Source organism: Mya arenaria, chromosome 9 (assembly GCF_026914265.1).
Source record: "Mya arenaria isolate MELC-2E11 chromosome 9, ASM2691426v1".
Lineage (NCBI taxonomy): Eukaryota > Metazoa > Mollusca > Bivalvia > Myida > Myidae > Mya > Mya arenaria.
The window spans coordinates 14,980,598-14,997,715 of record NC_069130.1 but is presented as its reverse complement, the minus strand read 5'-3'; the positions used below and the strand labels follow the sequence as shown (position 1 = coordinate 14,997,715).

General features: G+C 36.2%; 1 protein-coding gene across 2 annotated transcripts in view; it reads left to right on the top strand.

Moving 5' to 3' along the window:
- The window catches only part of LOC128245308 (neprilysin-1-like), a 180,504-nt gene that overhangs the window by 152,442 nt on the left and 10,944 nt on the right, over positions 1–17,118 (top strand). Inside the window, exons 3-15 of one of the 2 annotated variants that reach the window (XM_052963431.1) lie at positions 2,253–2,288; positions 3,269–3,430; positions 4,641–4,721; positions 6,246–6,472; positions 9,886–10,056; positions 10,295–10,381; positions 10,818–10,951; positions 11,306–11,399; positions 11,898–12,026; positions 12,917–13,015; positions 13,367–13,444; positions 14,034–14,134; positions 15,288–15,346. The exons of the other annotated variant lie outside the window; for it this stretch is intronic. Coding sequence (XP_052819391.1) covers positions 2,253–2,288; positions 3,269–3,430; positions 4,641–4,721; positions 6,246–6,472; positions 9,886–10,056; positions 10,295–10,381; positions 10,818–10,951; positions 11,306–11,399; positions 11,898–12,026; positions 12,917–13,015; positions 13,367–13,444; positions 14,034–14,134; positions 15,288–15,346 — 1,458 coding nt within the window. The remainder of the gene's footprint in view (positions 1–2,252; positions 2,289–3,268; positions 3,431–4,640; positions 4,722–6,245; positions 6,473–9,885; positions 10,057–10,294; positions 10,382–10,817; positions 10,952–11,305; positions 11,400–11,897; positions 12,027–12,916; positions 13,016–13,366; positions 13,445–14,033; positions 14,135–15,287; positions 15,347–17,118) is intronic. 2 annotated transcript variants of the gene reach the window in all.

Genomic DNA, 17,118 nt, shown 5'->3' with positions numbered 1-17,118 from the left:
TGAACCGTTTTGTTATGAAATTTTATTTATTGTGCGGGCATCAGCTCTAATTATTAATGCGGCCGTTAAAAATGATGTGATGTGATGTGATGTGAAGTTTTTGTTGTTGTTGTTGTTGGTGTTGTTGTTGCTGCTGCTGATGCTGCTGCTGCTGCTGCTGCTGCTGATGATGATGATGACGATGACGATGACGTGACGTGATGGGACGTGGCGTTACTGTTGTTGTTGTTGTTGTTGTTGATGGTGATGGTGTTGTTGTTGTTGTTGATGTTGTTGTTGTTGTTGTTGTTGTTTTTATCATGATGATGATGATGATGATGATGATGATGATGATGATGATGATGATGATGATGATGATGATGATGATGATGATGATGATGATGATGATGCAGTGGTGTTGATGATTCAAGTTGTGGAAGTGATGGCATAAATGATGTGATATTTTGCAAAAAAGAGAATCATAAAGAGTGTCATGCTATCAATGTTAAAGGGGTCATTGCTCAAGCCATTCAGCACTATCAGTGCTTTGATTTTGTATATATATTGCGTAACTCGGATAAATGTCGGTTGGGCGTCGTTAGCAATTTGCTATAAATGACGTGTCCCTGTAGTTTTTATGGTATTATTATACTCTCTCATAATTGATCAGCGGAGATCTCACTTGTTGTAACACTTTTTCCACTTTCTCAGACACATTTTATTGCGTACTTGTTGATAAACATAGCTATTACTCAAACTCTCTTTGATAGTTTCGTGTCTGCTGTATATTCAAACCCTTAGACTAGATGATATATAGTTTTTGCGCAGTTATTCAATCTGATTTGCCTTAAGTGTGTGGTTTTCACTCACTCTCGTCGATACTTGTTTTTGTGGCTTTGTATACTAAAAAGCCACCGGGATAGAAAATTATGTATTTTAACATGATATACTAGTAGGCCTAAATAATAGTTAGAATTTTGAGAGGTCAGTGGGCATAGAATGCAGACAGGTTGGAGCGACCTGTTGGCTTTTCCAACCTGTCATCGTTGTTTACTTTCAAATCGTTACTGCTCTTCATGTTTAATGGATATGCGTTTCTAACACCATTTTAGACAATTGTATCAGCTGTACTTGTTAAATCATATCATCACATCATCGCATAATCCACACTTAAAGCTGCACTCTCACAGATTTACCGTTTTTCCACCTTTTTTCATTTTTTGTCTTAGAATGAACAACTTTTTGCGTGAATATCTGCAAACCAGTGATATAAGACTGCTGACAAAAGATCAGATCGCAGATTTTCATATTTCCATTCAAAAATTAATGTTTTATTGCTTAAACCGTTACTAACGGTTTAAGAAAACTGCATAAAAATCAAATTTGGAACGCAAATATTACAATCTGCGATCTGAAATTTTGTCAGCAGTCTTTTTACACTGGTTTGCAGATATTTACGCAAAAGTTTGCTCGTTCCAAGACAAAAAAAAAATATAAAAAGTTGTCAAAACGTTCAATCTGTGAGAGTGCAGCTTTAAAACTTAACAACGATGTCGTCAATCACGTTGTATTAAATTTAACAAAAATGAAACATTCAAAAATTTGATGAAACACGCAGTGAATTCGTTTCAATATTCGTGGTCAAAAAATCACTAGAAACTTTATGAACATGAGGCCATCGTTAGGAAGCTTTTCCAAACTCATCGTGGGAAGTCTCACCAAGTCCATGCTTGGGCAGTTGGGAAGTTTATTCAAGCTCATCATTGGGTAGTTGGGAAATTTTCTCTAAACTTATCGTTGGCAGTGTTGGGAGGTTTTTCCAAACTCATCTTTTGAAAGTCTCTCCAATCTCAGCGTTGCGAAGTTTCACCAAACTTAAAATTGTCTATACAGGTGTAATTTCATCTTTGTCAGCAGTGCATTTGTCGCTTAGCCTTAGGTAATAAATTCTGACCGGTTTTTATATACCAATTATTTTAATAACTCTTTGATAAGTCGAATTTAGATTCATTAATGATAGACTGATCTGAATTATTTATGACTGCTTCGTTTCCTCCTTTTCTTTATATCTTTTTACGTAGCGCTCTGATTTGTTTTTGAAGTGCAAAACTTCTTAAATTTATGTGGATAATTCACTTTGAAAATAACATTAAGTTTTCATTTATTTTGAAGACTGATCATGCGGTGATGTTTAGTTTATTTGTCTGGAAGCTTCTTCAATTAGATTCCAGTCAGGATTACTGAATTTGATTGATTATTGATCTCTTTTTTAGATCGTGTTTGTGATCAGCCCTACTGCATCCAGACAGGTAAGGCAATTGAAAAATAACGATTTGTTTCTCACGAAGACAGAAAATAGAGAGCAAATGGAAAATGAAAGCGGTGTGGCTGAGAAAGTACAGTTTGGTAAAATGAGAAATCTAGAATGTGTGGTCGTCTTGGGTCAAAAACGAAAGACAAAATAACAAGAAACACTAACTCCATCATTCAAAGATGAAATTTTCCAATTGGTACATATTTAAATAGACAGTATATCTATATATTTGGTTACATACAGAAGGCAAAATAACAGGAGACACTAACACCATCATTCAAAGATGAAATTTTCCAATTGGTACATAATTAAATAGACAGTGTATCTATATATTTGGTCACATACAGAAGGAAAAATAACAGGAGACACTAACACCAACATACAAGAATATAAACAAACTAAATATTATGTATATTGATAAACAGTGCATCCATATATACCATGGAAAGGCCAGGCCCCAATATCACGAAAATACTTATGTCAAATCTCAATCCCTATCACAACTCATTTTCCCACATATAAGCATAGTATTTTTCAAAATCTTGCATGTTTTCATACTTTTTGTAAACATATTTTCTCATAGAATGTGTTATCGAAAGATTTTGACAATATTTCAAAGAAATCTTATTCTAGAGCAAAAAATATACTGGAGTATTTGTTAAAAGGCAATGAATTGAACTCAAGTACATTTTGGGCTATAAAAAGTTTTCAATTGGAATCTAGACCAAATGTTTTGATCAACATATTCAATGAATGAATCCGTTTAAGGAAATTGTAAAAACATAAAAAAAATCCAATAAATTTTGATGTAAGATTGAGTTTAAGATTTGGCTTAATTAATTTCGTGATATTTTCGTGATATTTTCGTGATATTTTCGCGATATTTTCGTGATATTGGGACCAGGCTTAATATAATAACTGACTGGAGTAAAACCGGTTTGCAACGACTACACATCTTTCACATCTTTGTTACAGCTGCCAGGCTGTTAGGTTCTATGCGAATGGAAGTGGATCCATGTAACAACTTCTACGAATTCGCGTGTGGCAAATGGGTTGCGGAACATAGAGTACCCGAGTACAAGGGTTCTATAGACACGATGGAAGAGGTTTCAGATAGACTCGAGAGAGATATACAAGGTTTGTAGGATACTTTTTGAGTTAAAGAAATTTCATTTTGCATGTGAAAAGGGTAGCTGAATATTGACTTGAAAAGCGATATAATTTTACTCAAATGATAATACGTTGTCCAGAGAAAAATGGCTGAATATACTAGTACATTATCGGAGAAAGGTCGTCCTGACAGGGATATTCAGGGAACTTTAGAAATGGCGGATTGTTTAAGAGTTTTCCTCAACAGTTGGTTGAAGGTGTTTAACGAATGAAAATAGGATCCTCGGTACTGGTGGTGTGTAAGCTTATTTATACTTGCACACGGGCCTTGCCCATTCGGCGAGTGCTCCGATGAGATTGTTAGTCACTTTAGATTTTTGGAGCTTAGTGTACAGACAGAATCTAGGACGACGATTAGTATTTTTAATGCTGCGGTGGGAATCGACCCTGCGAACCCTGGATTGACAGTCAAGGGTGTTGCCTGTAGATCACGGATCTGCCTCGGCACTACTCCCTCCCTCCCCCCCCCCCCATTTATTCATAATATATATGATACCCCGTGTAAATTGGCAGGCAAAACTTTGTTAAGCTTGAATATTCATAAGCATTTTCCGACCAATGAGTCTATAACAGAAAGGGAAAAAAATGTTAAGAGCTTTCAGCCAAGTTGACAAAATAGTTGATATCCTGCCGGTCGCTGTCTTCAAAATTACATAGTAGCTATTGGCCATGATTGAGAAGGTGCGACTGGCCGAGGATAATAGGATAACACTGGATCATTCAGAACCTACTTTCCATCCGTAATTTCTCGGCCATTTTCGTACCGGATGAGGTGTGTCTCAAGATATATGTGATCTTGTTGTAAGTGAGTGCAATATCATTCACCAGCGTAGCATATTGTTTGGAAGGTCTGTTATAACATTTATTGTCATGTTAGAATAGAAAATGGCGTATCCAGCCAATACATTTAATAACCCGCTCATCTCGCCTTAGTGTATGGCTGTGTCTTACAAGGCCGCCGTCTTTTAAATCCGACTGTATTTCAACGTCCGGTATTTCCTTATACACTCTTATTTATTCCAAAGTCAAAGACCAATGTTGTTTCAACAAAACCAGATCTCCAAATTTTCCCTAAATTGGTACGGAAAATTCTAGTTTTTATATCAAACAGCATATAGGCATTAGTGTTTTAGAATCAGATTAAGTGTTACAAAGACGTGCTTTTATTATGTTTCAGACCTTCTAGAGAGCCCAGATCGTGGAGACATTGAGCCGGAACGCATGGCCAAGGTCTTTTATAGATCTTGTATGGACACAGGTAAGTTAAAATCTCATCCTCATTTATACAGTGTGTGAATACCACGTGATAAATTGCGTCATAAATGCTACGTCGGCACGCAACATTTTGCTTCGAATGAAGACTTTAAACAAAGATAACTACACTATTTCTTTACCCTTTTAAATAAAACATAGCGCAGTCTATGCCGTAGACGGAGCCCCGTCTTCGGTCTTTTACCAGAGTTTGATTGAGAGTTTAGTTTCTTTAAACACTTCGACAAACCTTTTCACAATACGGCCGTCTGACGGAGCACTGTCAAAACATTATTTTGGAGGCAGGTTTGTCCAAGTGTTTGATGAAACTAATCACCTTATCAAACTTCGGTAACAAACGAAGGCGGGGCTCTTTCAGCGACATAGACTGCCCTTTGTTTTGTTTGTTTAAAAGGGTGTAGTTAATGAAAAGTTATCTTTGATTTAAATTTTCATTTTAAACAACGTAGCATTTATGACGAAATTATCACGTGGTATACACACACTGTTATATGTTCCAATGATGGTACGAATTGGGAGCAGTCAGCGTTACCAAACTCTTAGATTCAATCGACCTGCATATTTCAACATTCAAATAACTCGACTAAAAACATAAAACAGCATTGGATATGTTATGAACTAGTTATTAAGACATTAAAAATCATTTCGCACTAATTGGAAGCCATCAACCTCTCCTAATTCCCTCTTTTTATTGTTTAATCATGTTTTAACGATTGCCTTGGTATCAGAGTACGTCAATGTACGTCATTTGCAGAAAACCAATAATTTTAAAGTAAATTTTAATTATTAATATTAACCTTATTTTAAATAACCGTTGCAAATTCCGTACAGTAAAAAAGACGTCAAGTTTATTGAAATACACTTAACAATAATAATAAAGTAACTGTAACTGATCAAAATTCACCTCATTTTAAAAAACCGTTGCGAATTCCGTACAGTAAAATGGACGTCAAGTTAATTGAAAGACACTTAAAAATAATTATAAAGTCATTTTAACTGATCAACATTCCCCCAATTTTTAACGATCAGCATTCTTGTCTTCTAGTTGCTTTAACAGCGCACATTCCATAGTAACACGGACTTACAAGCAGATTTCATATAATGCCATACAAAATCGTTTCTATGTTTGACGTCCGCGGACGGACAGGTTTTGGGCTTTCAGATCGAAAAACATCAAATTTGATATGATCAGCGATCTTGCCGGTTTTAAATTCATTTTACTGTAATTCCAACTACAGAACATACGTGTAAACAACATGCTTCATTTTTTGTTCTAGTAATTGATATCAGAAAATGATGCATTCTGTTAGATTCCCAACATGATTAAATACAAGTTTGAAAATATATTCATTTTGCTGTGAAAATCTATCTAACAAATGAGGGTGGTATATGCTTTATAGAATGCCATTCATTTAGTATCCGTTTTTATCGGGGGCTCGTTTGTTTTTAAGGAAAGTTTGTACATGTATATATGTTTTATGTGCACTTATTTCTTTTTAAAACATTCCAGAGTCGATTGAAAAAAGAGGAATTGTAGAAATGCTCAAGTATATATCTGACCTTGGCGGCTGGCCCGTCCTTGACCCATCTTGGAACGAGACAGACTTTGACCTCGAGGCTCGAGTTGCGCATGCGCGTCAGTACACAACGAACTACGTGTGGCCCATACCGCATGGTATTTTGATGGGGTTAAATATTCTCAACGATTACAAAGTGTACGGAAAACACACAATATACGTAAGTATATCCAGGGAAACCAAGTATATAATTAAATATTATTATATACAGAATGTTATATATACAATTTGTTTAAAGAAGTAGGTAGATGTCATGAATTAAAATCTTAATGATTAAGAATGGGTTAGTGTACTTAGAGAACGAGCACTACTTAATCATTAAGATTTTACTTCAGGGCATTCAACTGACTTAGATTACAACATCATTGGCTCTTAGGTCAACGCAAAATCTAATGCTGGGAGTGTGTCAGATGAGTGGCAACAGCCTTTAAACATACCTGAAAGTTGTAGTTCTTAATGATTACGCCTAGTACTTTTAGCGCATATCTGCAATTTGATTGTGTGTATAACGAACACAATTAAAGTCGAGACAGGAATTATTTGTGGTTTAAGCCAGTTTTTTTAATATATGGCCTCACATTTGTCCCAACAAGTCAAGTCGAAAAGTCAAAATGTTTTTGTTGCTTTTTATGTAAATAAAGCCTTCAAACTAATTAGCAAAACAAAAAATTATAGCTAACTAAATCATCAACAACAAAACGGATACATTCTTTCAAGTGACTATGAAGAAATAAATAAACCATTAAGGCAACGAAACAATAATTCAACAGAATGTCTATTGATAAATATTAGGGTGCCGCTTTGGAACGGTCAATGGAAACACTTTTACTAAGCCCTTAAACTAGTTTACAAGAAAGACCATTGATGCAGAAGCATTGAAATTGAAGAGTTTCAAGTTGAACATTTCATTAGGGGTGTGGTACGTTAATGAACACGACAGAATTAGGGTACTTGTGCACTGTACTTTTTGTCATTGCCACCTATCCATATACCAAGTTTTATTTCAATACCATAAGTAGTTTTAAAGTAATGCTCTGGTCAAGAAAAAGCGGCAAAGGGCAATAATTATGTAATTAGCTGAAATACAGCTATAGTCATTGTGCACTGCACTTCCTCTCGTTGTGCTAAATACCATTGAATGATGTTTAATGAAATTCCAAACAAGTAGTTTTCTAGTTATGCTCCGGTCAGGAAAAGTTACAAAGGGATTAACTCTTGCAATACACTGAAATAGAGTTATTGTTCATGTACACTGCAGTTCTAATCATATAGGGGGGGGGGGGGGGGGGATAACGTCACCATGCTGGAATGACAACTTGTAGGGAAGAATAAGTTTCCTCATTCATCATACAGAAGTGATATAAAAAAACATACAAAAAGCTGATACATACATGTATATAATATAAAGAAAATTACTAAATTTATCAATAAAATTCATCATCATCACCATCACCACCACCACCACCACCACCACTACTGGATTATTGAAAAGTGAGTTTATAAAACAACAAACACCAACTTAAATATGTTTTATATGAAATACTCACATCATCTCTATCAGATGTGATTGCCTTGTGGATAGACATGGATGTCAAATCTGCCTCAATGATCCAACAAAGTATTTAATGCAGGCTGGAATTCTCCATATAACCCCGATTTGTTGACTTAGTAATATTCAGTCATTTTCCTGCCTAAAAGAAATTAGACTTCTGATTATCAACCAACAGAAACTACAACCGTAAAATACAAATGTACATGTATTAATTATACATTCTGCACTAATATCCGTTTTAGCCAAGAGTAAGGGTTGGTAGGCACAAATGTGTAGTTGTTGTGCATATGGTTGATAATGATTCACAACAGTATGGCATTCAACGAGACCTACACCAAGCAAATGAATGTCGCCTTTGTCCAAGCTGTAGTGGCTTCCAGCCCAAAACCATGTACATCTTTTCTTACAGGTTTATTTTGAAAATACGCAGTTTTTAAACAAATAATGGGTATGTTCATGTATTATGGTGTGTTAGAAATAGGTCACTTACCAAAACACATCATTTTTAAACAAAATTTTAAGTCTTATATTTTTCTAAGATAAAACAATCAAATAAAAGATTACATACTCATATCATATACATAAATGGTGTACATTTGAAAATATGAAATATGTACATAATGCACCAGTCAATTGTAACCACGGCCCCCAGGTCTAGGGATATGCCGGGGATTGCCGGGGAAATGGGCTGTGTTTTTACCTTTCAGGTGGCCTCACAGTGCCGGGTGAATGCAGTGGTTTTGTCTTTGAGCAAAATATATTGCGGGGATTTGACCATCAGTTTGTCCCAGCAGGACGAGGTTTTTACCCGGGGTTGGCTGACCGAAAGTCACAGTCCCACCTATTCCTCGGACCTGGCGGGGGGGGGGGGAGTGGTTACAATTGACTAGTGCATTATAAGTAGATGTAAAGTATGTAACATGTATATTTATAGTACATGTAAAAATATTAACACGCTGTCTTAACATTTAGCCAAAAATAATGATTTAAGAATTCCAAAGATAAATAAAAAAATAAAAAAACATTTTTGAACACATACACGTACACAACAACTCAAGGATATTTAGCCCTTTGATACGAATATCCCAGTTCCATGCTGATTGTTGACATTCGTTTTTTCGACAGGAAATCTTCTCTTACGCGTATAATTCACTTATAATCCATGTTTTACTGTAATGACTCAAATGGTTAGATGTATCGTAATCAACTGCCAGTGTGCACTTTTAGTGTTTACTTATTTTAAACGTATATTCATGAAAAAACATCACCCAGTTTCCAACTATTAAACGACGGTGTACAAATTCCATTATTGACCTATGAATAGCGGGGAAATACCTTCTGGTTCTAAAAATAGCATATTATATGATATGTGTAGTGTTATAAAAATAAAACAACTCGGGGGCAATCGAAATAAAATTTTACTAATGTCACCTTCAACACATTAACAAATAAAGTTAGGTGAACATTTAATTCCAATATCGATTAAATTAAAGAAAACAGCTTACCTCATGGTTTATCAATGCAGTAAACATAACAAAACAACATAAAATATAATTATTCCCATTCACATAATTACCGGTCCACACATTTTACATTTCATTCGGAACTCCTCCGAATGTTTACATTTCCGGCACATATTATTACAGGTAACCAATCGGAAAACAAAAACGAATCGGGAACAGTTAACTTATTTGTCGTTCTTCCGATATAATGTTTTGAAGATAAATTGAAGACAATCTATTCAACCATAAATAACATTTTTAACACCCATGCAATCGCCACCCATTTGCATTTTTTAATCATAATAAAATAACAGTAAAACCCAACTGTCAATCAACTTAAAAACCGCTCCTACCAGTAACTAAAATAAATTCCCATTCCATAATAGGCGCGCACTTCAGTGCGGCGCCACCATTCCATAATAGGCGCGCACTTCAGTGCGGCGCCAATAAGTATTCGGGCTCTAACTTGTTTCAATAATAGCAAAACAACATTGCGATTTCTGTTTCGGCCATTCGCAGTTTGACCAGCCGTCCCTTCTGCTGGAGGGCAAGGACATGTACGATGATGGGGCACTTGTGACAGCCTACATCCGGTACGCCTCCGGTGTCGCCGAGGCCCTTGGCGCCACACCGGAAGTGGCACAGAAACACATGACAGATATGGTTAACTTTGAGCGGGATCTTGCGAAGGTTTGTAGCTCCTTTTTGGGGGGCGTAAAATCAGGTTAAATAGCGAACAAGTCAAAATTGACGACGCTGTTGCATCATTGAAATTTAGCACAACTCGGATGTTTCTCAAAATATTGATGTTTATTTCATAACACCAGAAATATGCACACATATAAATAAGTTTGATCATTTTCATGTAAACCAATTCAAAAACTTCGATAAATAATTTGAAAACTTTACCTTACCATATGTCTTACAGATATCCGTTGGCTTCGCCGACAGACGGGATATGGAGGGAAACTACCGCCGTATGACCGTCTCCCAGCTTTCCATCATCTATCCACAGGTAACATCCTTTATATAAGTATTCAACTTTTGTTATTACGTGACTTGTGGCGTATCAGTGGTCTAGTGGTAACACACTTGACTGTAAATCAAGTGGTCGCAGCTTCGATTCCCCGCCACCCCACTAAATAAATACTGACCTTCTTCCGGGAGAGACGTTAAATAGGGGTACGGAGTGACAGTTGTATACACTGATGCACATTAAAGAACCAGGTTAGCTCTGACCAGAGTTTCATTCTGTCTGTGCACTTTTTTATACTCTATCTATATATGACACATATGAAATAGAGACGGAAATTTTCTAAAATATATCTCTATTGCCATTTGGCTACAAATAAGTGCAAACCAAATTAATAAAAATGTGTTCTGTTTTCGTTGAGCCCATTGTGCATGTACATAAATCATTTCCTTTGACAATTAATTTCTTCTGTTCACAGTTTGACTGGTTACGATACTTACAACTCACGTTCGGAGACGCGGAAGTAACCATAGAAACCTCGGAACCCGTCGTTTTGTGGATGAAACCGTACTATGACGGGTTGTTTCCCTTGCTGAACAGGACCTCTACCAAGTTAGTGCCATATTGGTCGAACTTGATTTTTTTTAAAAACTGCTAAAAGTATACAAATTTAGAAATATATTCAATCAAATGTAAGTTTTGTTTTACTTATTCAAGAGATGTTTTGAAAAACGATGAATCATTTTGATTATATAATACACGGATTTACTCTCACAGTTAATATTTATAAGATTTGTGAATCGATTGTACGCTGAAGTCTTTTTTACTCGATTTTATACTCTTCATTACATTACCAATAGCAACATATATTTACCAGTGTAAACTAGTGTAACAATTTATATCAAATTAATTACTATATCTGTTTTATGCATATGCGCGTAAAATGATGGTTCTGTATTTGAACAGAACCATTGCGAACTACCTGGTGTGGAGGCTTATCACAAAGCAGTTCATTAGCCTACATGAGAAATTCAGCCTTAAAAGACTGGCGTTCAGAAAGGTAATTGCTTAAAATTAACGTCCATGTATCCATCCGAATTTCTCGTTCTTTTCGTGTAAACATTATTTTTTAAGAATTAAACGCCATAAGCATTTATTATAAAATAATTACTTTTACTTTGACATAGAGGCTGCGATTCAATGTCTTTTTATTCCTTCAATCCAGAAGTAAAAAAATGTTCGTTTTGATAAATTAATGTCAGAAATATTGTGGAACGACTGTGGACAACTTGATTGTATAGAGCGGTTCTGTTGGTCGATATGTTATGTAATCGATATAATAGAGACCTCATCTAAAGAGTGGTAGTTAGTAACATGTTCTTCTTTCTTTTGAGACTTCTATGTGGCATGTTCTAAAACCCAGCATTGTGTGTCCAGGCCTGGCCAGGTTTTAGAATATGTCCTTCTGTGTCTCTTTTTAATTCCCCGAAGTCATGTATTACCAGGGGTCGGGGACATCGTTAGTTACATTAAATATGACTGTGTTATTATTCTATAGGTAACTGAAGGTGTGAAGGAACTCAAGTCTCGTGGTTTACGGTGCTCCGAGATTACAAACGAGTTTTTGGACAGCGCCACTGGGCGGATGTACGCCGAGTTTGCATTTGGTCCCCGACAGAGAAATCACGTGAGTATCAATTATGGAAACTAGGACACTATGGCTTTTACCAGGCTGTTCCATATTGGAGTGTGTTTTCATTGTTTTTGCCAATATACGATATTTACCTAAATATCGGAACAGAAACAGGACAGAGGAGCTTAATTGGCTATAATTATCGTGCGGATAAATGATGACGCTATTCGTTATACGCACTATTGTTATTGAACGTTGTCCTTGACTACATCGTACAATACAGTTACTTCACCCACTACCCTTCTTATTGCTAAAGCGCTTTAGTAAACTGTCTGGTGGATGCAGTAACATATCGTGAACTATAATGAATTACATGAATGTACATGACAAATCACTGCTTATTCAGCTGTTCTGTTCTATAATGATTTCTCTTGCTTTTAACCAGATGTGTAAGTACTAGTATTCACATAGCCATGACTGCGAGTTTAATTTGCAGCCAAAACAACCTTGCTTATATATAAGTGTATTACCATTTTGCCCGGTCCAAATCAGCACCATAGGCGCTTTGATTTATTTAGTCTCGGAGCACAGTCACTTGACGCTATTTTGCTTTGGTGTCAAATAACCTGTAAAAGTGACATTTAGCATAAATGGGTTTTTGCTCCCTTTATCAAAGGGGTTACTCCTACCAACTTATAGCTGCTTTTGGCATTTCTATATCTCCTGTTAAACTGCAGTAAATCATAGTTGTGTTATGCTAGATCGTTTGAAGGATTTACCATGTTGATAAATCTGAAGAAAAAAACACACTTTTAGATAGAATGTCAATATATAAAGACAGGTCATATGACACCAATGCAGAAGCTCACTCCCTTAAAGTGACTGTGTCTAGGAGTAGTCTAGAAATATAGTTAGGTGTTAAACGTCATCATTTTTCATTCTAGATGTTACAGTTGATAAGTTATTTGAGAAGAATCTTCAAGGACATAGTTCTCCAAAATGACTGGATGGACGAGGAAACCAAGGACGCCGCGCTTTTAAAAGTAGGTCGTTTGTTAGGTGTATCATAATGCTGGTTATATGGTAAAAAATAATATCTGCATTGCACAGAAACGTCGCGATAATTCCAAAACAAAGTGGTTTGATCGCCTTTAACGTCGTTCCTTTGAGGAAAGGATTTGTGAAAGCCTAGTCACGATAATCGTTGAATACCACAATGATCATCTTGAAATTGTCTTATATTGAAGATAACTCCTAAACAATGTTGTCGTATTTTCGCCTTTAACGAAGTAGCTTTGAGGGAAAGAATTTAGGAAATATATCGTTAACAGGTGATAAGTAATGTTGTTTTATATTTGCTAACATCCTTTGCAACTGTGTTTGTTTTCTTGCAGCTTGAGACAATGAAATCTTTGATAGGCTTTCCCGGTTTCATCTTTAACGACACGGCGATGGAAATGCACTATGCAGAGGCAAGTACATTCCAGGTCCCCAGTCATTTTCATGCTGTATACATTCCCGGTAGCCAGTCCATTCATGCTGTATACATTCCCGGTAGCCAGTCCATTCATGCTGTATACATTCCCGGTAGCCAGTCTATTCATCCTGTATACATACCCGTTAGCCAGTCTATTAATGCTATGTACGTTCCCGGTAGCCAGTCTATTTAATTCATTTAAGTATCTGCAATCGGAACTCCTCGGCCATTTCCGCCATTTGACGAGCCTGGTAGATATGCCGTCGAATTTGTAAAATCTTGGTAATGTTAATAATTTATGCAATAATTCACTTCACTGGCAAACAATCAATTTAAACTTATTTATACAAAACACACGTTAAAACTCTATAATCAAGTAATACTATTATTAATAAATACCGAATAGAACTACTTAGAACTTCTGATGTACATCCGAGATTGTTTGAAAAATGCCGAGGTGTTCCGAATGGATAGAAATCAGCAGAAAAACAACCTGGTTTGGCTTGAACCCACAGCCTCTTGGGTGAAAGGCAGACACCTTTACCAAATATACTACTCAAAACGTTTACCCTTTTCCTTCACAGGTGAACATGATGGAAACGAATTTTTTCGAGAACCTCCGTTACATGCGGCGGTTTGTTGGCCTCAGACAACTAGCCGAGCTGAGACAGCCTAGCTACGAAAAGTAAGATCTCTTTACCACAATGGGTGATATGTCTGCCTTTCCGCTGAAAGGGCGAAAATGCGCTAAGCAGCGGAGCGTAAATGCGCTAAGCAGCGGAGCGTAAATGCGTAAAAACGCAGTGTCATGGAAAATGCGAAACAATGATTGCTAAAAAACGTGTAAAATTTATTTTTTAAAAAAAACAACATTATAGTTGTTCATTATTTTCTTACGTTTTTTGCTCGCCAGGGGAAACCACTGCGTTTGAAATTCAGATGTTGTGTTCGAATCGACACATCTAGTGGCGTAGCTACATATAGGCCTTGTATGCCTGGGCCTACAACTTTTTTTGAAAAATGACAAATTGAGATAACCCGAAAATGCAATACAAATAGCGAATTTAATAACACTTTGAACAACTCTGGAAAATTTGTTTTACAAATGTATTTTTAACAAAATCAAGTTAGGTGTTTATTTAAACAACGAGTAGGGTGTATTGTTTGATTTTATTGTAATCATTGCACATATTAAAAAAGTGTGTGTAATGTGGATATAAACGTCCCCAAACTCACCTAGAACCATCAGGCCTACAAGATTGTTTAGGCCTAGCTACGCCCCTGAACTCGCATCGATCAGTAAACAAATCTTCATTCCTTAAACTATATGCTTTGCAAGGGAGACTCCTGCGTTGGAGATGTTATCAGATGCTGTGTTTCAATTGGAATCTCGCATCGATAAATAAACAAAGTTTCATTACTGAAACTATATGCTTTGTCAACATACGTATGTCGCAAAACACAAAAAAAAACAACATCAAAATACTGCTCGTTAAACATGGTAACAGAAATGAAATAGTAATAGTTACTAACTTCATTCAAAGATTCATGTTCTTTTCACCAGAAACAGTCACATCATTTGGTTAAACATCTAAAACGTATTATAAAATATCCTTGACAAAGTGCTTCGTCTATTTCAAAATCATATTTTGTGAAATGTTTTTGCTCAAACAAAACATGTTGTTAAAGTCAATATTTTGTTGATCGATACCACTGCATAGTGTGTTTAAAATTATAATAAATGGTTTCTTTGGTTCAAAACTTATTTCACCAAAACATTTGTTAATGTCGACATCAAGTTGATACATGCCTTTAATGAATGCCTTTGTCTTCTGCAGGTGGCCAGAACGTCCAGCTATAGTGAACGCTTATTACCACAGCGGCCTCAACGCCATAGGTACGTTTCACGTTTAAAACGATATTAAAATTGTCACTACATTTATGAATATTTTCCAATGAAGCATGTACACTTAATGGTGCTGTTTTGGAGTGTAACAGGTCGGTTTCAGTCTGTCCACCTATTACCTAATAGGTCAACGCGAACATCATTGTCCGATGAACTATGAATGTTAGTCGATTTTTACGAAAGTTGATACAAACAATCGGAATCATTATTGAAAATGTATACAACACCTTAACAAACAGTCATAAATGATTATGTGCAAGATGTTTTGTAAAAATTGGCACACGTTGATAGGTTTTAGACTGTGTCGATGCACCATAAGTACAACCAGTGACGTATTCCCTTTGCTTCTCAAATGGACATCAGTGTTTGTTTCCACCCAATAATACAAGGAGACTACAGGGACAAGCCCAGTAGTCGAAACTTCAAAAATACAGTCGAACCTCGCTATGTCGACTTCGGATAAGTCGACTTTCCGGTTATGTCGACTTTTTTTCCGGTCCCGAATTAATTCCTTCTTATTCTATATAAAATAAATCTGTTTGTGTCGATTTTTTTATCTCGACTTTTCGCTATGTCGACCTCCTTTTTCAGTCCCAGTGGTCGAATTTCACACATTTCCTATGTTACAATTCGTTATCTCGACTTTTTTCACTAGGTCCCGAAAAAGTCGACATAGCGAGGTTCGACTGTATACCTTGCTTAGAGTCTCAATGCAAGCGCCCAAATGAGAATGAATTGTAGCCACAAACGTATTATAAACACAGCATACACAAATACACACTCCACAAACATACCATCCACGCATAACAATAGATTGACTGATAAGTGATTAAACGAACTGGGACATGTTCCATATCGGCTAGTAGATATCCAGAATAAGTGAATTTTGAATATTTGATGACCAATTGCTGTTTTTTGTATCATTTGAAATTTTAAAATGGTTTGATTTGTGGACATAAAAATATTAAAAAGTGAAAATAAAGAACAGAACTACAAACTGCATTATTTTTCTAAATGCATTATCCGTCAGTTTATTAATACCCTCTCAAGGGTGGCCACTTAACAATACGGCCAATAGCTTAATTTACCCCCATCGTCCGATACCCACGATACACACTACGCTATGCTTCGTTAACGGAAGAAAGTACCGTGGGTGCCGACGATGAAATACACGAACAGTGGAGATAATATAAAAGTAAAATATTCCAAGGGAAGTAAATCATGTTCGCCTGATGTGGTTCCTTTTGCGTGTTTCTCGGCCTTAGATCAGTAACAATTGAATAGTATGGACGTTTTCCGCCGGGATATTACAAAGCACGAACTAGGTAGGCAAGGGCGGCTCCAGAATTCGACGTTAGAGGGGGCGTAGCTTAGGAGCGTAACCCTTGACTTGCGTCCCTGCATTTGAACCGAAATTAATTTGGTTTTAAAGCTGCACTCTCACAGATTTACCATTTCTACAACTTTTTTTTTTGTCTTGGAAAGAGCAAATTTTTGCGTAAATATCTTCAAACCAGTGATATAAGATTACTGACAAAAAATCAGATCGTAGATTTTCATATTTCTGTACGAAATTTAATGTTTTATGGCTTAAACCGTTACTAACGGTTACTAACGGTTTAAGAAAAATGCATTAAACATCATTTTTGAACTTAAATATAAAAATATGCGATCTCATTTTTGTCAGCAGTCGTATATAACTGGTTTCCATGGATTTTCGCAAAGATTGGCTCGTTCCAAGACAAAAAATAAAAACTTGTCAA